The 18,039-nt window shown below is 37.0% G+C and overlaps 2 protein-coding genes and 1 long non-coding RNA gene across 7 annotated transcripts in view; 2 read left to right on the plus strand and 1 right to left on the minus strand.

Moving 5' to 3' along the window:
- The window catches only part of snama (something that sticks like glue), a 32,977-nt gene extending 18,300 nt beyond the window's left edge, over positions 1 to 14,677 (plus strand). For all 5 annotated transcript variants that reach the window (XM_069502491.1, XM_069502492.1, XM_034974791.2 and 2 more), the window contains 4 exons: positions 32 to 121; positions 250 to 513; positions 897 to 965; positions 11,657 to 14,677. In XM_069502491.1, the coding sequence (XP_069358592.1) occupies positions 32 to 121; positions 250 to 513; positions 897 to 965; positions 11,657 to 14,468 (3,235 nt within the window). In that variant the 3' untranslated portion in view covers positions 14,469 to 14,677. The remainder of the gene's footprint in view (positions 1 to 31; positions 122 to 249; positions 514 to 896; positions 966 to 11,656) is intronic.
- LOC138403158 (uncharacterized) lies at positions 975 to 11,125 on the plus strand. The gene is made up of 2 exons (XR_011237449.1): positions 975 to 5,770; positions 6,867 to 11,125. It is a non-coding gene; the product is annotated as an uncharacterized lncRNA (long non-coding RNA).
- A 2,282-nt stretch (positions 14,678 to 16,959) lies between the features above and the next one.
- Positions 16,960 to 18,039, minus strand: part of LOC117987676 (uncharacterized) — a 52,372-nt gene continuing 51,292 nt past the window's right edge. The window contains exon 32 of the mRNA XM_069502740.1: positions 16,960 to 17,804. Coding sequence (XP_069358841.1) covers positions 17,619 to 17,804 — 186 coding nt within the window. The 3' untranslated portion in view covers positions 16,960 to 17,618. The remainder of the gene's footprint in view (positions 17,805 to 18,039) is intronic.

Genomic DNA, 18,039 nt, shown 5'->3' on the forward strand with positions numbered 1-18,039 from the left:
AGGTTGTAATATGCTATAATATCGTTTGCAGCTCGCGGTCCATGTCCCGCGGCCGCCCGCGTCGCTCGCCGTGGTCGCCGCGTCGGCGCCGGACGCGCGAGCGCACTCTCTCCTTGACTCGGTGAGTAATAATAATATATAAATTACTATTCTCTTGTATTATTTAAAACATCTAGAAATAGTCAACACTGGAATGTAGTGTTAAATGCACTGCAGTGTAAGTATTTTTAATTTTTTTATTATTGTCAGTTCTCCATCCCCGCGGCGCCGCCACCGCTCGCCGTTGCGCTACCGCACGCCGCTGCGCTCGCCAGTGCGCTCCCCGCTACGTTCTCCGCTGCGCTCGCCGCTGCGCTCGCCGCTGCGCTCGCCGCTGCGTTCTCCGCTGCGCTCGCCGCTGCGTTCTCCGCTACGCTCACCGCTGCGCTCGCCGTTGCGCCCGCTGTCGCCCGCGCGCTCTCCGCGCCGCTCCGCTGTGCGCTCGCCGCCGCGCCCCGTGTCGCCACAACACAGGTCAGACATTTGGCACCGATAAAGAAACATGTTACCGGTACACACAAGAATATTCAGATATTGAAAAAAAAAATCCGTGTACCTCCTGAATATGAAAAGTGAGTCTAAAAATATTTTTGGCATAACCCCTCAAGTATATCATTATAACGTTTCTTAACAGTTTTTCGATAAAAAAACACCCAAATTACATTTACCAAATAATGGGTTACGAAGTGGCAATTTTACTTGAGTTTGATTGCCCAGCCTCTAACGCCTAAAATATATTTAAAAGTTCTAGAATATTTGCACATAGCACGCAGAATAGAATCGCACGCATAGAAAATAGGTATTTATGTCGTTGGAGTTTTGCAGGATAAATAATAATAGAAAACATGTTGTTACAGATTTGCCGGAGTATACGATGAACTTATGTCGCCGCCGCGTCGTAGTGTAGAGCCGCCGTTTGGAGCCAGGTACGATTGTAAAAGTCTAACTAGTGTCTTCGACAGCCCTAAATCTGCGTCTAAGAGATTGCGTATGTTGGTTGATGTTGCGAGTTTGCCGAGCGGATCGAACCTGTGCATGCGATCAGTGATTTGCGTGTAACTGTGGACTGCCTTTGTAGATGTTTGAAGCGTTTAAATATAAGCTAGTCATCTATGTACCTTATTGTATATTTTGTAAGAAGTCGTGAAACCAAAAAAAAGATTCGCGACAAAACGCGTGGTAAGTATTATTCAGTGTTTAACAGTGGCATTTTGGAGGTGAGATCCTGAAATCAATGCTGAGCTTCCTTCGCGGCTGTGCAGTATTCTTCGTGAAACTAATATAATATATTTAGTTATATAAAATTATACATAAGTAAAATAATACTATACGTAAGACTGCTAATGTATTGATAAATTGTTAAATATAAATATTTATTATATTTATAATGGTATAATTTTGTAACTTATTGAATATTCATAGCTATATGTAGAGAGTGTGTTTACCTGTTGATAAAGTGAATTGGTTCCGATATTACTGAGAAGTGAACACGCAATAAGCTTTAAGAGCCTAATACGTGTAGAGAGGCATTTAAACACTCATTACTCATGCCACTAAGAAAACAAAATGAAAAATATGAATGCCTTGAAAAATTAATAATTTAGGGACCTTACAATAGAGTATTTGACTTTTAAAAACTATTCTATGTTAGTCACTGATGTCTAAGGACTCTGTAGAAAATGTATTTTTTACGTTCCATTACATAATATAGTACGAAAACAAAAAATATTGTTCAAATATCACGCGAAAACGCTTTCTTGGCAATATGGCGTCATTACGTAATTTTTGACGTCACCATCTGCACGATTGCGATAGAATGACAGCTACAATGTCACGATCGCAATCACCTTTGATTGGTTGACACTCGCTCACTATTAGCTACAATACAATGCATTGTTGCACCAAGAATCGCACAAATTCATTCGCATGGTTTACTTCTTTAAACTACAATATAATATTATATAGTAAATAACGGGTATAATGCGTACAAAATGCGATCTCACTCGCCATTTTTTGTGTGTGTGTTTGTTTATGTGTCAACTGTCACGTCAAAAGTACAATTTTAGCCCTTATTTTAATGACAATAACTTCAAAAAAAAAACAACAAAACAAATCAATTATTTCTTTAAAATACCTAAATCAACATAACCTCATTTCACGTTTTTTGTCAAGATCTCACGTACAAATACATCTTGACAAACAAAAAAAGTGGCCACGGTGATAAGGACAAAAAATAATCATTTTGCTAATACGAGCTTAAATGCGTTTAGCTATCTCGCTTTAACAGTAAGAGTCACATTAGGGCTACTTGTACAGGTATTTATTCTGAGCAGTTGGCACATAGTGATAAAATGGGTTCTCATTTTGTACGGAGTATAAATACTATGATTAATTTGATGATTTTGATTTGTCGATATTTCGACTCAGTTGCATGATTCGTGGTACCGTCCACGACTCATGCAACGGAGTCGAATTTTTTTTTTGTTCAATATTGTAAATCCTTGTTTTGTTTTTATCTTTTTAATTTATTTCTTATGTTTGTGTTTAAAATGTGTTGATAAGTATATTATGTGAACCAATCTTAAGAATACCAACTAAGAATCCATACTATCCATACTAATATTATAAATGCGAAAGTGTGTCTGTCTGGCTGTCTGCTAGCTTTTCACGGCCCAACCGTTTAACCGATTTTATGTCCATTACAATTAAGAGTATGTAAAGTTGGTAAAAATTAATGATTCTTATTTCTAATAAACATTTTTAAATTTTTTGTTTCACAATAATCTAGTTTGTATTCAAATATATCGGCCTGTAATGGTAGAAACATATTTTGCGGCGCGGCGCTTGCAGTGTTGACACCGTTCATGCACATCAGCGACCCCCACAGTGTCTTGGTTGTCTTAAAACACTTGACTATGCAAAGAGAACGAGAGTTGTGAAGCTTTGAACAAGCGTTTGAAAATACAGCCACACAAGCGTTGCTTTACCTAATAAACTGTCATACACTGGCAATTTGGTGGTCTCAATCTTTCTCGCTTTTTGTCTCTGTTTTCCGTGAATAGATTTATCTTACATCGTGACGTGTACGGGAGCAGTGTTATATATATAATAGAAACTTCTTCTTTAGGCTGATATCAGGTTTTTCAATCCGGTGTTTGACAACTAGTCAAATCAGTATCTTTTTATCAAAAAGTCGCTTAGTAAGTAGTAACTCTAAAACGAGCTTCTATGAAATACTTGCATGTGACATCACAATGATTTGAAGTGCCTTTTTTAGTTTAATCGATAATTTAAAATGGTTATTACACTTAAAACTAACAAAGGACGCGGATGTTACGTATTTTCAAAGACCCTCTATTTAATAATCGCTAAGAAATGATTCAATTTTGACATAGGTAAATACCGTATTCGATGTATACTTAAAATAATGACAACAATGGCTCAAACCAGCGCTTCAGCGCTACGGGGTATGTCGATACTAGGTCACTCTTGTTATACCCAACGACATTCATTGGACGTGTGTTTAGTGTTTACCACCACTATCGACCAAGTGTCCTTTTTGAACGGGTGGCGTGTGGTGGGTGACTGGGTGCGTCGCATTTTGATTTAACTCGCAAGTTAGGCCTGCTTGCCAAGGCTGAGTGGTTGCATTTGTGTTTCTACCAAATGTTGATATTGTTAATCTTTAAATTTTAACATGATTCTTGACTTCATATATATTTTTTTGCAAAATACCTAAATCTAAAATACTTAAATGTAGCATTGATTGTTTGTTCCACATTACAACCAAAATACACACTTTATACTTAGCGCAATTTCTCCATTATAAGTGTATTTAGTTTGTAATTTTATAAAATACCTATCTCTTAAAATATTTGACATTGCACGAAAAATTAAAGAAATAGAAATACATTACAGTAGGTGACAGGAAAAATTGTACATCGACCTTTAGAAAGAGAATTCAGCTTCGTGGAGCGTTGTCTCTGTCACTCAAACCTCGGTGACGTTTTGTCGGTCTCAACGGCAGAGACGCTACGAAACCACTATATCTAAAGTACAATATTTCCTGCCGGGTACTGTATGTCTATACGTCCTACCCATAGTTTTACGATCTGTTCAAAATTAAATTAATTATTTTGTGGTCAATTGAATTTGAAATGTGTTTGAAGATGAATATATGATATAAATACTTAATAAGATAAATAATATTATTGTGGTATTGATTGTATTGATGTAACTTTTGATTTAAATAACTTCGCAAAATAGTTTTTACATCGGCACAGATTACACTGATGCAGTACGATGGCAGGACAGGAGACTCGATGGATTGACCACACTATTGTAGTAGTAGTAGGTAGGTTTGTGTTGGCCAGATGGATGGACGGACAGCCCATTGACTTGATAGGACAATTTCATGAGCTTCTTGGGCTGATGGGATTGCTTTTTGTACGACTAGCTGGACTGACGTGGGATGAGAAAAGACTGCTAGACTAATTTAATATTTTGTGCATAAATTAAAAAAATCATAAATGACTTTTGCACCAATTGCCTTGAGGTTTCTTTTTTTTTGGTTAATTGTTGATTTTTTTTTGGGTAAAATCATGCTTGGAATTATTATTTTGCAGTTTTCGAAACTATATCGCAAATTGTGTTTTTAAGGTCATTGAATGTTAAAGAATTTGTGATGTTAATCCATAGTGATATTTATGACCGTGACCGTGACGTTTTAGCAGTCACACTGTGTATAAACTTGCCTGAAGAAGGGGTTTGATACGTCCTGCTCTTGAGACGCTTGCAGCTGTGACAGTTTATTCTTGTGGTCTCGTTCTTCACTTTACTGTATATTTTTTTTCCTCGTGATCACTTCTGACATGATATTTGTGCATTTTATAAATGTATACAGTACGCGGCCGAAAGTAATGTACTTCGACCTTTACAAGGAGATAGCAGATTTGTAGAGCGCTGTCCCTGTCGTTAAAACTGACAAAACGTCATATAGGTACGAGTGACAGAGATAACGCTCCACAAAGCCGATATGTCATTCTAAAGGCCGATGTACATTACTTTCGGCCGCGTACTGGACGTACTATGTGGCTTCATTGACGCTTGTGAAATAATGTTCCGCCTAGTTATAAATTCAACTACCACTTATCTAGGCTGTGATCTATAAGTGCATTTTGACTTTGCTCAGACTAAAAACGAGCCTGCGTTATATCGCCGTCATAAATCTGTCTTGTTTTAACTGAAGCTTAAGTCTGAGCAAACGCCACGTAACAAATAGGAATTATTTGATAAACTTTTTATGTGAAATAAATAGTATATAATTATGGATAAGTTTGAAATGAAATGGATTTTTTAAGGATCCTGAAGGATAAAATTTACCCTTGATCTTTTGTGCTTCAGGATCATTAACTATTTATACCCCTGTATAGGTTAAAAACATACCAGTATTATTGTTGTATCTGTTATTATTTAAAATTAGAAAGAAATGTAACTATTAAAGCGCTTTATTCACCATCCATCTTGCTGTACGTCCCACCAAGGCCATGCACGATGCAAAAATACCGTGAATAAGCTAGACGTACGTCGGTAATTATTATTAATTTTTTGCTGGATGTGCACGACGAATTTTGCATCCAGCGAGCGCCCCCACCACCGCCCGCGTCATGCAAATAGACAGTGAATAGCGTGGACGTACGTCAGAGTCGTCCTGCGTCGTGCATGCTTGATCGTGAATAAGTCAAAAGTCAAACGTCAAATGATTTATTCAAAATAGGTAATAAATTACTCTTATTGATTGTCATTTGTAAGATAATATAGTGGTGATAATTATAACGCAAACTTAAAACTAAAGCTACGAGGGTTCCAAACGCGCCCAGGTCTGAGAAGAGCCCACAACAAACTCAGCCGGGTATTCTTTTTATTATCACCACTTTACAAAATTATTGAAACTTATTAGAACTATCACAAAGTCGTTAAGCAACTCATTCCCAAGCTTGCTTATCATTTAAATAATCCTTTACATTGTAATAGGATTTTTCAATTAGTTTACGTTTTATGAAAACTTTGAACTTGTTGAGAGACATCTCCAATATGTCTTCTGGAAGCTTATTATAGAAACGTATGGAATTACGAGCAAATGAATTGCTAACTTTACTGAGCCTAGAGGCGGGAATTACAAGTTTATTATTATTTCTAGTATTTATATTATGCCAGTCACTTTTTTTTTAAATTTATTTATGTTTTTATGTACGTACAGTAAATTTTCAAAAATATATTGATTATGCACTGTCATAATTTTAACTTCCCTAAATTTAGTTATCAGCGACTCTCGTGGCCCCATACTGTATATGGCTCGAACAGCCCTTTTCTGCAGCACAAAAATAGAATTAATATCAGCAGCATTACCCCATAATAATATACCATATGACATAATGCTGTGAAAGTAACTAAAATATACTAGTCTCGCAGTTTCTATGTCTGTCAACTGGCGAATCTTTTTTACCGCATATGCGGCAGAACTAAGTCTGTTCGATAAGTTATTTATATGAGAGCCCCATTGAAGTTTTGCATCTAACGTTATTCCAAGAAAAATAGCGGTATCCACTAAATCTAATTCCTCATTATTAAGTTGCACAGTGGTTTTCACCTGCTTAACATTTGGTAATGTCTTTTTCCCGTTGAGAAGCAGGTTATTAGCTTCGAACCACTGTACTACCTTGGTGAGAGAATTGTTTACTTCATCAAAAGTTGTTATAATAAAATAGACTTGCTGTACAGCAGATTTTACCATTTAGAGGTTGTTTCGTCACGTGAGTGCTCGTCAGTCAAAATATTCATATTATTTATTTGAGTATACTCTGCACGTTAATAATTTTTTTTTCATCCAAAACCTCTTGCTATTTTTTTTCTCTCTTCTGCTGCTGCTGACAACATCAGAAGAACTCCCATTATTGGCGTTTTGATAAAGCAGGTGGCATTTTAAATAAATTAAAACACGTCCTCTCATTTAATTCATTCTATTTATTCTGCTCACGCTTGATGCGCGCACGATGGTCTGTATGCTACATCCAGCACCGCGGCCTTGAGCTGACGTACAGCCGAGATGGATGGTGAATAAAGCGCTTTCGGTTTTAAAAGCTGTTTTTGTTTTTTTGTATATGCCATGTATCTATCAATTTATATGTATGAATATAAATTCATATGAACAACCGGACAGGAACCGGAGGAATTGAATGAATTACTAAGGAACATTTGAAAATTGTAAATCGCGTGTTACCTAACTGGTTAATTGCCGAATCGGCTTCAAATAAGTGTTGTACGATATTGCAAGTCATCGAAAAATACTAAGATTTTTGGTTCTCTAACGCCATAACCGGTTAGAATGCATAATAATAAGCTTTATCATCATCATCATCAACCGATATTCGTCCACTGCTGGACATAGGTATCTTGTAGGGACTTCCAGACACCACGGTCTTTTGCGCCGCCTGAATCCAGCGGCTCCTTGTGACTCGTCTGATGTCGACCGTCTGCGTCTTCCAACGCAGCGCCTTGAGCCAGGTCGCCATTCCAATACCTGAAACATTCAGGCAATGTATAAAATATTTTTTATTTCATACATTACCTAGGCGTTCTATACAATTCCCAAACAGCAATAGGAAACGTTTGAAATTCGGGATGAAAAATGTCCCCAGGTATAAATATTCGTATACAGTATAAATAAATATAGTGCGATTATGTTAATCTTTCTGTCATCTCGTAATGCATGTGTCTCAGAACGAAATCTGAGCACCCCGACTTCACACAGTCTTGTCTGTCTCCCCTAGAGTGACTTAGTAAAGCGCGAAGACAGAAGCGAGTCTTCTGGCGAAGCCCATTTGGAGAGCTTAATCTTTAATTAGGTACTATCATCATCGCCATCATCATTTCACCATAATAATCACAATCATGATCATCATCGTCATGAAAATTAAACGTAGGTAAACTGAAAACCATGATGATAACCATGGTTATGGTGACCATTATCATCATGAACCTCATCGCCATCATGATACTCAGTTTAGCTGCGTTTTATTTATTATTTATTTACTAATTCTATGTTACATTTTATACATTTCCTAGGAGCGTTTTGGATTTGTACAGAGTGCCTAGGAATTGTATACGGCGCCTAGGAAATGTATGAATCGATACATTGCATACTTTATACTTTGCCTAAACAAGCCCGGTAATTCATGAAATGACTAGGTATTCAATAGAATCACTAAACTGTATAAACTTCCGGTAACATATTCAATAAGTTCTGTAGGTATCTCTTAGAAGTTTAGATAATCCCGTCGCGACGGGTCTACGTGATAATGACTACAACAATGTCAAAACGTCGAAGTTTTTATGGTTTTTTAGCTCTAGCCATTGTGCAATGTTCCGATCTGATTCTTCAGTGGATCCTTACGGCGTGGCGGCGGCGGTTACACACTCATCCGATTCGAGGCCGTGAAAATACGTTTCTTTTTGTTTTGTATGGGAGCTTATGACATAATATGTCGTAGATAATCGCTGGTATTCTCACGGATGACGGAAGTGCAGTGCGTAATCGTCGTTAGTAGTGTAATATTTCTCGGATTGGATCAGACTGTCACGAATGACACCAGAATTCTGTAATACCATTTGTATTTTCTCCAAGAACCTAGAACTATTGTGATTGTTAAAAGACTGATGTTATAGGTGCTATATGTTAATGTTGCTTTTTAATTTTATTAGTAGGAAAATGATTATATTTATTATATTATTATTTAGTTATAGGTATTAGGTACCTAGTGATTATTATTATTTGTTATTTTTTAATTTTGTCTAATTTTATATCTGCGTACTTAATAAATATGTTTTACAAAATGAAAATTTGTTTTTAATTGAGTAGATTCCCATACTATAAATAATATGAATCGTGCTGATATTTTTAGATAAGTAGTCTTCACTAAATTGTTTAAATGCAACTTAGATTTGTTTAATTAATGTATTGTGTGTATTAAGGTTACAACACTGGTAGGTATTTACTACCTACCTAGGTACGTAGAGGTGGGTAACCGATTTAAAAAATCACCAGAATATGGGTACATCGGAGGTAAGAAACCTCGCCTCAACATCACCCGCCAGAGGTTGATCTGATTGAATTAATTGATTAGCTGTAACTTATGTAATATTATGTTGTACCTATGCGGCGTAGATTCGCATAACTGAAATCCAAAATAAATGAAGCTATGCTATACACATACAAGGAACCGCAGCGAGAGATGAACCCAAGACATTTTACACACACTAAGGCCGCGATTGCACTTGTAAGTTTTTACTCACGTGAGTAAAATTTCAACTTACGTAAGTTGTAAGGATGTACGTGATAAACTACTTATAAGTGTTTACATTAGTAATTTCGTCGTAAGTAATAACGTAAGCTTCTTACGTGAGTAAAGCTTACAGTTGTAATCGGGGCCTAACAATGTGATATAGGCACAGAATTTTGATAAATGTTTGCTTGCAAACTACAAGGGCATCCGACACGGTCAAGCGGCTTGACGTCAAGCACGTAGATTTGTTTGCTTGATCAGCTGGCTCAAGACGGGCGCATCAAGGGGCTTGATCAAGCAAACGGCACTTTTCTCATACATCGAACACTGTCTGAACGACGCGTCAGGCAAAATATTAAATCGCATCAATCATGCGTCAAGCACGTAAATGCTTGACTCAAGCATCAAGCAAACTTTGTAAACGGTCAAAATGCTTGAATCAAGCAAAAATCTACGTGTTTGACGTCAAGACGTTTGACCGTCTCGGAAGCTCTTAAGACTGTTTATGAGCTTTAAATTTCGCTGCGCGACCTAGGTTGTACCGACCTACTTGGAATAATTTTAATGCAAAACATTCTATGAGAAACACGTTCAAATTCATCGTAGATACATTGCGTATTTATTGAGTTAAGTAGGTACCGATTAATGACTTTTATCAGAATTAAACGTTTTGCATTAAAAAGAATGAAGCAGAAAAAATATAGAAGTATAATTCTTTCAAGAGGAACTTAAGGCAAGTTAATATTATTTCTCAGGTTCTCTCCGTAAGGCAATACTCCAATTCAACTTAACATAAGGTGGTTTATATAAAATGAAGCAGGGAAACATAGCTGTTATAAATGTGGATGGACCTACTCACAATGGAGAACATATAGGTACATAGGAATTGCAGCATAAGATTATATTTTAAATTTTAATATTATAATATATAAAATGGCTTAAACTTAATCAACACTACGGTATTAAAAGGTTTCGATATTACCTTTGAAATTAAATATAGGCAGGTAGGTACCTACTTCAAAATAATAGGTAAGTCCGAACACTGAAAAGCATCTCTACAGAAATAATTAAGAGTAAGGTATTCGTATCGTAACTTTTATGTGAGACTAGCGTGTGCATAAGATTTCCCATTTTCATTTGGGGGGGGTGTTAGATTGTGGGAAAAACTTTGTTTGGAAGTTCATCGGTTTTTCAAGTAAGAAATATGAAAATTGATTTTTAGGCTTCTGTGTTCAAAATTAAGTCAATTAAACATAGAAGCCCAAACACCAATTTTCATAATATTTCTAACTTCGAAAATGAAATTTTTACTTATACAAAATTTGCATTCCTTATTTTCAGGGATGCATTTTCAAGAATACTTTAGCTCGCCTACGTTATACGAAGAACTCCTGTGCATTTCATATTTCTAAACCCACCGGGTTAAGCTGTGCATTGTCTATCAATCAATCAATATTAGACTTTTAAGAGGAGGTTTACAAATTTACGCTCGGCCATACGAACGAATGGCCTTGGCTATTTATAGTAATTTAGAGTGATGTTTATAATTTTTTTATTCTTGATCAAATAAATGGATTGTTACCAAAACTATACAAATAGATTTGTTAAAGAACATAGTTTATTTTGGTTTAAATTTTTGGTTGAATTTATGTTTTATTCAATACAAAAAGTTGTTTTAAACAAGCCATATAATTCGTGAAAATTGGCAACAGTTCTTTTTTTTACCCAGTAATGTGATTAAAAATCCATATTCTATAGTACATTATAAGTCAATAAGACTATATTTCCGATATTCAGGTATTTTTTCCAGTAAATTAAATGATTTTCAAGGACAGATTTAGGGCTTCAAAGTTGAGTCTGTTATTAATTTAATTAAAACTAGGTGCGGGAGATTGGACACTACAAAATAAATAAAATAGATTTTGTAAATATGATACATTAAAAGACAATACGAAAGATTGATTTATTTTAAACATGTATTCAATTATATGAAAGTTCGTCCTATGATGGTAAATTCGGAGCTTGAAATCTTACAATTTCATAGTTCAAGTGATAGCGGGCCCTTAAGTAGGAGATCATTTAGATTTTTATTAAACCGAAAACCTCCAAAAACAGCGATACGTACTTATATAATAAGATCTACAATGATAGTAGAAAGTAACTTCAATAGTTAATTTCGGACCAGATAAAATAAAAACCTAACTATGCGTTTATAGAGTTTACATATTGCCTACAAAGGTTGTGATATAAAAACTTTGTAATCTTATGTTTTGCAGGTATGCTTCTAGAAACAATGGTCCACCGCCCGGATACCCTCCACTCGGCGGAAAACCAATTCCTCTTTTGGGAAATGTTACACCAAACGACCCACCACCGGGCTATCGAGGACGTTATGATGCTCCCCCTTTTGAAGATATTCCTCCGGGTGTGGATCCACCAGTGCCTGGATTTGAACCATCGCCATTTGAAAAACCTACTTTCGGCCCACCGGGAGCACTAGATCGTGATAGATTACCACCGCCGAATTATAGAGATCCCTACCGCGCTCCATTTGTTGAAGCACCACCTGGTTATAGGGAAGCTCCAGGATTGCCGCCGGTACAGGGTGAAATACCTGTTCATGTAGGAGACCATCCACAACGTTTCCGAGATAATTTTAGACCTCCACCTGGACACTTTCGTGATCAAGGACCGGTTCCTTACCGAGATGGGCAGCCTTACAGGGATCCTGGAGCACAAATCCCTTATCGTGATGGCAATTTTAGAAGTGGACCTCAACCCCTATTTCGTGATAATAATTTCAGAAACAATACATACAGAGAAGGTAACTTTCGAGAAAATATACCCCACAACTTCCGCGATGGTCCTCCCTTTAGACCTCCTAGTACCGATCCCAGAGATCCTGCTTCTACGGTTCCTTATCATGACCCTAACTATAGGGATAGCTTTAGGGATGAAAATAATGTTAACAGAGACATGCGGGCTGGTTATCGTTCTAATTTACGCAATAGATCTGGCCCTAGGCGTAATCCTAACACTGAACATGAAAGACATAGAGACAGAGATGGCAGAGATAGAGAACGTTTTAATGAAAATCGTGAACCAACAGACCGACCAGAAAGATCTCGTGATGTTGATAAAAGATCTAGAGATGATAAAAATCGAGAACCACGTGAAGATCGAATGCGTGAATATGATAAAAATCGTGATTATGAAAGGGACCGTGGACATGATAAGTCGTCTCCGGAAAAGAAAACACGCGCTTCGCCAAAACGGAGCCGAGACGCTCGAGAACGGAAACGTAGTGAATCCAGAGGTAGGTCTCGGGATCACGATAGTAGAAGGGAGAAGAAGGAAGAAAGAGTTCGAGATAAATCTTCTGCAGATAGAAGTAAAGAGCATAAAGACAAAGATAAGAAAATAAAAGAAAGAAAAAAGAAAAAGAGAGAAAAAGAAAAAGAATTGGAAAAGAAAAAGAAACGAGACAAAAAAGAGAAGAAGGATAAAGATGTCTCTAAAAAGGAGGATGAAAATCCGGAGAAATCAGATACTCTACAAGAAACTCATGAAAAAAATAATGAGAATTCGAAACAATATACTGTAGTAAAAACGGAACCATCTGAAAATGAAAAATCTACGAATGAAAATGGTGAAGCCATAACATCAGAAAATCCCGGTGAAGTCAAAGATAACTTGTACGGTGATGAAGCCGCCGAGGCTGTCGATAAAGAAATCATACAAAATTATATCAAAACTGAGGAAAAAGTTAAAGACAATGAAAACAATGAAACTAAAATTACTGATAGTAATGCCAAAGAGGAACCCTTTGACGGGATAGAACTTCAAGCGCCTTTAGATGAGTTAGAAGCTGACATTGAAGGTGCTAATAATAGTAACAATAAAGAAATGTTAGCACAGTTACCTGTTCTATCAAAATGGGAAGTTGATGATGATAATATAGAAAAGTCTAAAGAACCGGGGGAGATCACTTCTCCTGAAGAAGAAGAAGATGGAGGAAAAGTTACATCTGAAGTTATAAAACGAGCTGAAAATGCTATATTTGCTAAAGCTATCAATTCTTTACGACCCATTGAAATTAAGAAGATAAGCAGTGATCGTTTGAAATTGTACGGCGATGATGCACAAGCAAAAACTTCATTAAATAACATTCAGATAACTGTCCCTGTCTCAGATCAGGAACAAAGGTCTCTAGAAGCAAACGACAGAAAAAAACGGTTTTCTAAAACCCCTCCTCCACGCCTATCTGTAAAGGAAAGATTAGGAGGTAAAGTAGATGAAATTCGACGGACAAGAGAGACAAGAGTTGTACACAGTACCGTAGAACGTGTGAAATCGAGATCAAAAACTCCGAAGCGTGAACAACAACAGCAATATCGTCGAGTCACAGTAGACAGAGAGCGTGGTCGGAAACCTGAAAGTAGAGTTGAAATATCAAAACCGGAGAAAAGAGTAGTTGCTGCAGACAGCGTAAAATCTGATCATAACTATCAAGGTAATAACCACAATGAGTATAAAAAAAGGGATTTTGGAAAATCTAAAGATGAAAAGAAGATTACAACCGACGAAAGAAAAGGTTCTCGATCCCAAGAGAAAAATGTCACATCTAATCCCAAAGAGTCACAAGAACGCGAGAGAAAAAAATCTACTCTAGATGAAGCACACTTTGAACCTGATTATGACGAAAATGTGGAATCCGACAACGAAACAAAAGAGGAGACAAATAAAAAACGTGAACGGTCTCGCGAACCATCCCCACCTGGAGCCAGTGAATCAAAGAAAGCCAAGTATGATACGGAGACTATTAAACTAGATTTGACGAACGTTAAAAAGAAACCAGACTCTGACAGCGAATCCTCAAGTGGTTCCGAGTATTCGTCTTCATCTTCTTCATCGGATGCTCGTAAACGCAAAAAGAAAAAGAAGCGAAACAAGAAGAAGAAGAAACGCGTAGCTAGTGATAGCGATAGCGACTCTGACTCTAGTTCCGAAGATCACAAGAAGAAGAAAAAGAAGCGTAAGCATAAGAAAAAGTCTAGCAAAAAGAAAAAAAAGTCTAAACATAAGTAGTTTGTTTAAAACATACATTAAAAACAATATTATAATCTTTATTAATTAAGTTTGTGTCTTTTGGTCTCTGTGTAATGTTTTACATAACAGAAACGTGAACAGTATGAGATGTAAACAAATGAAGTTTTAGGTAAAACTGTTTTATTGTACCACGATTTCTCTTATTATATTCACTTATTTACCTAATAAATTTTAAGTATAATAATTAATATCCGCTCTTTTATTAATTTTTAACCGACTTCAAAAAAGGAGGAGGTTCTCAATTCGTCAGTATCTTTTTTTATTTTTTATGTATGTTCCTCGATTACTCAAAGACGCTTGGACCGACTTGGAAAATTCTTTTTTGTTTGAAAGGGTAGTTTTCCCACGTGGTCCCATATAAATTTGGTGAAGATATAGTGGAACTCCTCAACGGATAAGAGTAAATTGCTCGCGATCAATCTAATAAATAGCTTATAACCAGGCATAGCATATTTTAATAATGGGGTCACTCAAAATTGCGAAATCATTTTTTTTACAAATAAAATGAAAACCGACTTCTATGCCACAAACACTAAAAATTAAAATATGTCCATTCATATATGAACAAAATATGTACTGTCTTCAAGATTTTTGTATCACCATCAAATCAAATTGTATCTATTTGTAGAAATAATTGACAAAAATGGTTTCCGCATTTTAGAAATATTAACCATAAAAAATTACAATATTAATGTCAGGTTAGGTTCAGCTCAGAGATTATATATTATATTATCTCTGGTTCAGCTAAGGTTCAGCTAGAAAATAAAAAAGGGTCTTTATAGGCTTAACAAAAAAGTCAGTTTCAGATTTTTAATCCTAAAACAAATAGGTACATAAGTATTCACGAAACTTATTGAGAAATATTGTTTTTATAATATTGAGTTATAGAATAAAATCGATCGAAAATTTGATCCCCTATCCCGAAGAATCCCTAATTTTTCTGTTGTCTGTCTGTCGGTCTGTCAAGAAACCTACAGGGTACTTCCCGTTGACCTAGGATCATGAAATTTTGCAGGTAGGTAGGTCTTATAGTAGACATTCGGGGAAAAATCTGAAAACCGTGAATTTGTGGTTACATCACACAAAAAAAATTAAATTGTGGTTATGAACTAATAATTAATATTTTCAATTTTTGAAGTAAGATAACTATATCAAGTGGGGTATCATAATATAAAAGGTCTTTGCATTCTAAAACAGATTTTTATTTATTTTTATGCATGATATTTTTTGAATTATCGTGCAAAATGTCGAAAAAATACGACTGTAGTACGGAACTCTTGTTCCGTACTACAGTCTACTAACTACGTTTTTAAACTACGTTTAAAACGTTAAAACTACGTTTTTTCCGGCCAAGTGCGAGTCAGGTCCGGGTTACCCTGTATGGTAACCCGGACTATCAGCTACCACTGTACCAAATTTCATCAAAATCCGTTCAGTAGTTTTCGCGTAATGCGGGCACAGACAGCCACACTAAAATTTTTAAAAAAATGTTTTGAAGTCTATATGGATAATAATGTTTCCCCCGATTAAAATTTTCAAAATATATTTAATGTACAGAAATTGACCAGTTACAGATCACAATTTTATTTCACCACTTTGTCGGCGTGATTGATATTTATACCCATGCCAAATTACAGATTTCTAGCACTAATAGTCTCTGAGATTAACCGAGGACGGACGGACGGACATGGCGAAACTATAAGGGTTTTACGTACCTTTAGCAGCTGATATCTTTTAATTGCCTCCTCGCTCAAGCTAGCAAATATGCGAATGTTAAAGCTGTATCGTATAAGACAGATCTGTGGGGTGATTCTCTAACTCAGTGTCTAACACTGAGCGATAGCCACAGAGCTTATTTTTTAATCCGTTAAAGGTTTTCTACGAAAAAATATTTTACTACCACCCAGTGAAGCAGCAATGTAGAATCAACCAACCTCGGTGGCTATCATTCTGTGTTAGACACTGAGTTAGCGAATCACCTAGCTGGTCTGGCACTTGGGATTCTAGGACGTCTAGGACGAATTCATGTTTCCCACCGATTTGCATAGCATAAAGGTATGATTCCGAACCACGCTGCACGCAGCAGCGCTGCCGCAACAGTGCTGTCACCAGCTGTCACAGTCCTGTCGCGGCACTACTGGTCCCCATACAATCGATTTCGAGCTAGGCAGCAATGTTCCGCTACATTGCTGCCTAGCTCGGAATGTAATGTCATATAAGCTTATAGAGATTGTATGGGGACCAGTAGTGCCGCGACAGCTGGTGACAGCACTGTTGCGGCAGCGCTGCTGCGTGCAGCGTGGTTCAGAATCGGAATCATACCTTTAAAGTATGTAACATGCTTAACGCATGTATTATACTTATAGTCCGCGACAGGTCGACATAGCGATCGGAGTATAAGGCCGGGGAACGCCTCGCACGTCACCCGCACTGAGTTAGCGCGGGGGCTGTGCGGGTGTGCGGGGCGTTCCCTCCCGGATTGCCATCTCGACCTGTCGCGTACTATAGAGGCCGGGCCGTAGCGAAATAATACACCACCGCGCACCGGACACCAATCCGTAATCAAAGATATACAAGATATTTAAAAAACAAAAACTTTATTGAACTCGAAAACCATTATTATAATATACATATTAACGACTTTAATTTCTTGTAACAGATCGGATAAAGCTTTTGACTTTTATAGTATTTCCTTAGAAAGCATGTACCATGCAATCGGGGTGTGAGGCGGGGGGACAACCCGGTCACCCGCGCTCGCCCGCACCGAGTTAGCGCGAGAGCTGTGCGGGTGTGTGGGACGTTACCTCCCCGATTGCCATTTCTACCTGTCGCGTACTATATACTTTAATCGTTTTTCTTACTATATTTATTACAGGTAGGTACCTACCTACTAGCGGAACTTGAGAACTTATAACTATTAGTCAATAACTTAATTATTATTTTAATGTAACATTTTTTGGTCCAGTTTAATAATATAAATTGTAGGTACGTAGTGGGTACCATGTAATGTATGTACCATGAGTCCATGAGATGGTGAAGACGTATGATACCTAGGTTGGTATGTAAGAAATAGGCAACATAATTCTGACATACAATATGGATATACAATTGAATAAGTAGGTACGTTTTCTATTTTGCTGAGTTTCCCGTTGCTTTATATCCTTTGAATAGTATTATGCCTACATGATGGATCCAGTTCTTTCGCTGGTGTATGCGTTCTTCTTTTGCTTGCCTTCTAAAAGCTTTCCATTCTTCGAGTAGCACTGGATCGCTCGGACCGTAGGTTGGTTTCTTGCGGAAAGCTGATTTGATCGTCTGTACATAAAATACCTAAATTACCTACTATATTTATAACTAGCAGTTGCCTGCGACTTCGGCCGCGTAAAATTTCTGGTTTCTCATGAGATCAGAAATTTTCCCGCTGCAAAAGGCCTCACCTCACACACACCAAGGCTCACTCAGTCTCACCTTAGGGCACGAAACCCAGAATACCTACCTAAATGGAAATATTCAAAGGCCTCACTTACCTACTCACTCAGTCTCACCTTAG

Source organism: Maniola hyperantus, chromosome 13, assembly GCF_902806685.2.
Source record: "Maniola hyperantus chromosome 13, iAphHyp1.2, whole genome shotgun sequence".
In the NCBI taxonomy this organism is placed as follows: domain Eukaryota; kingdom Metazoa; phylum Arthropoda; class Insecta; order Lepidoptera; family Nymphalidae; genus Maniola; species Maniola hyperantus.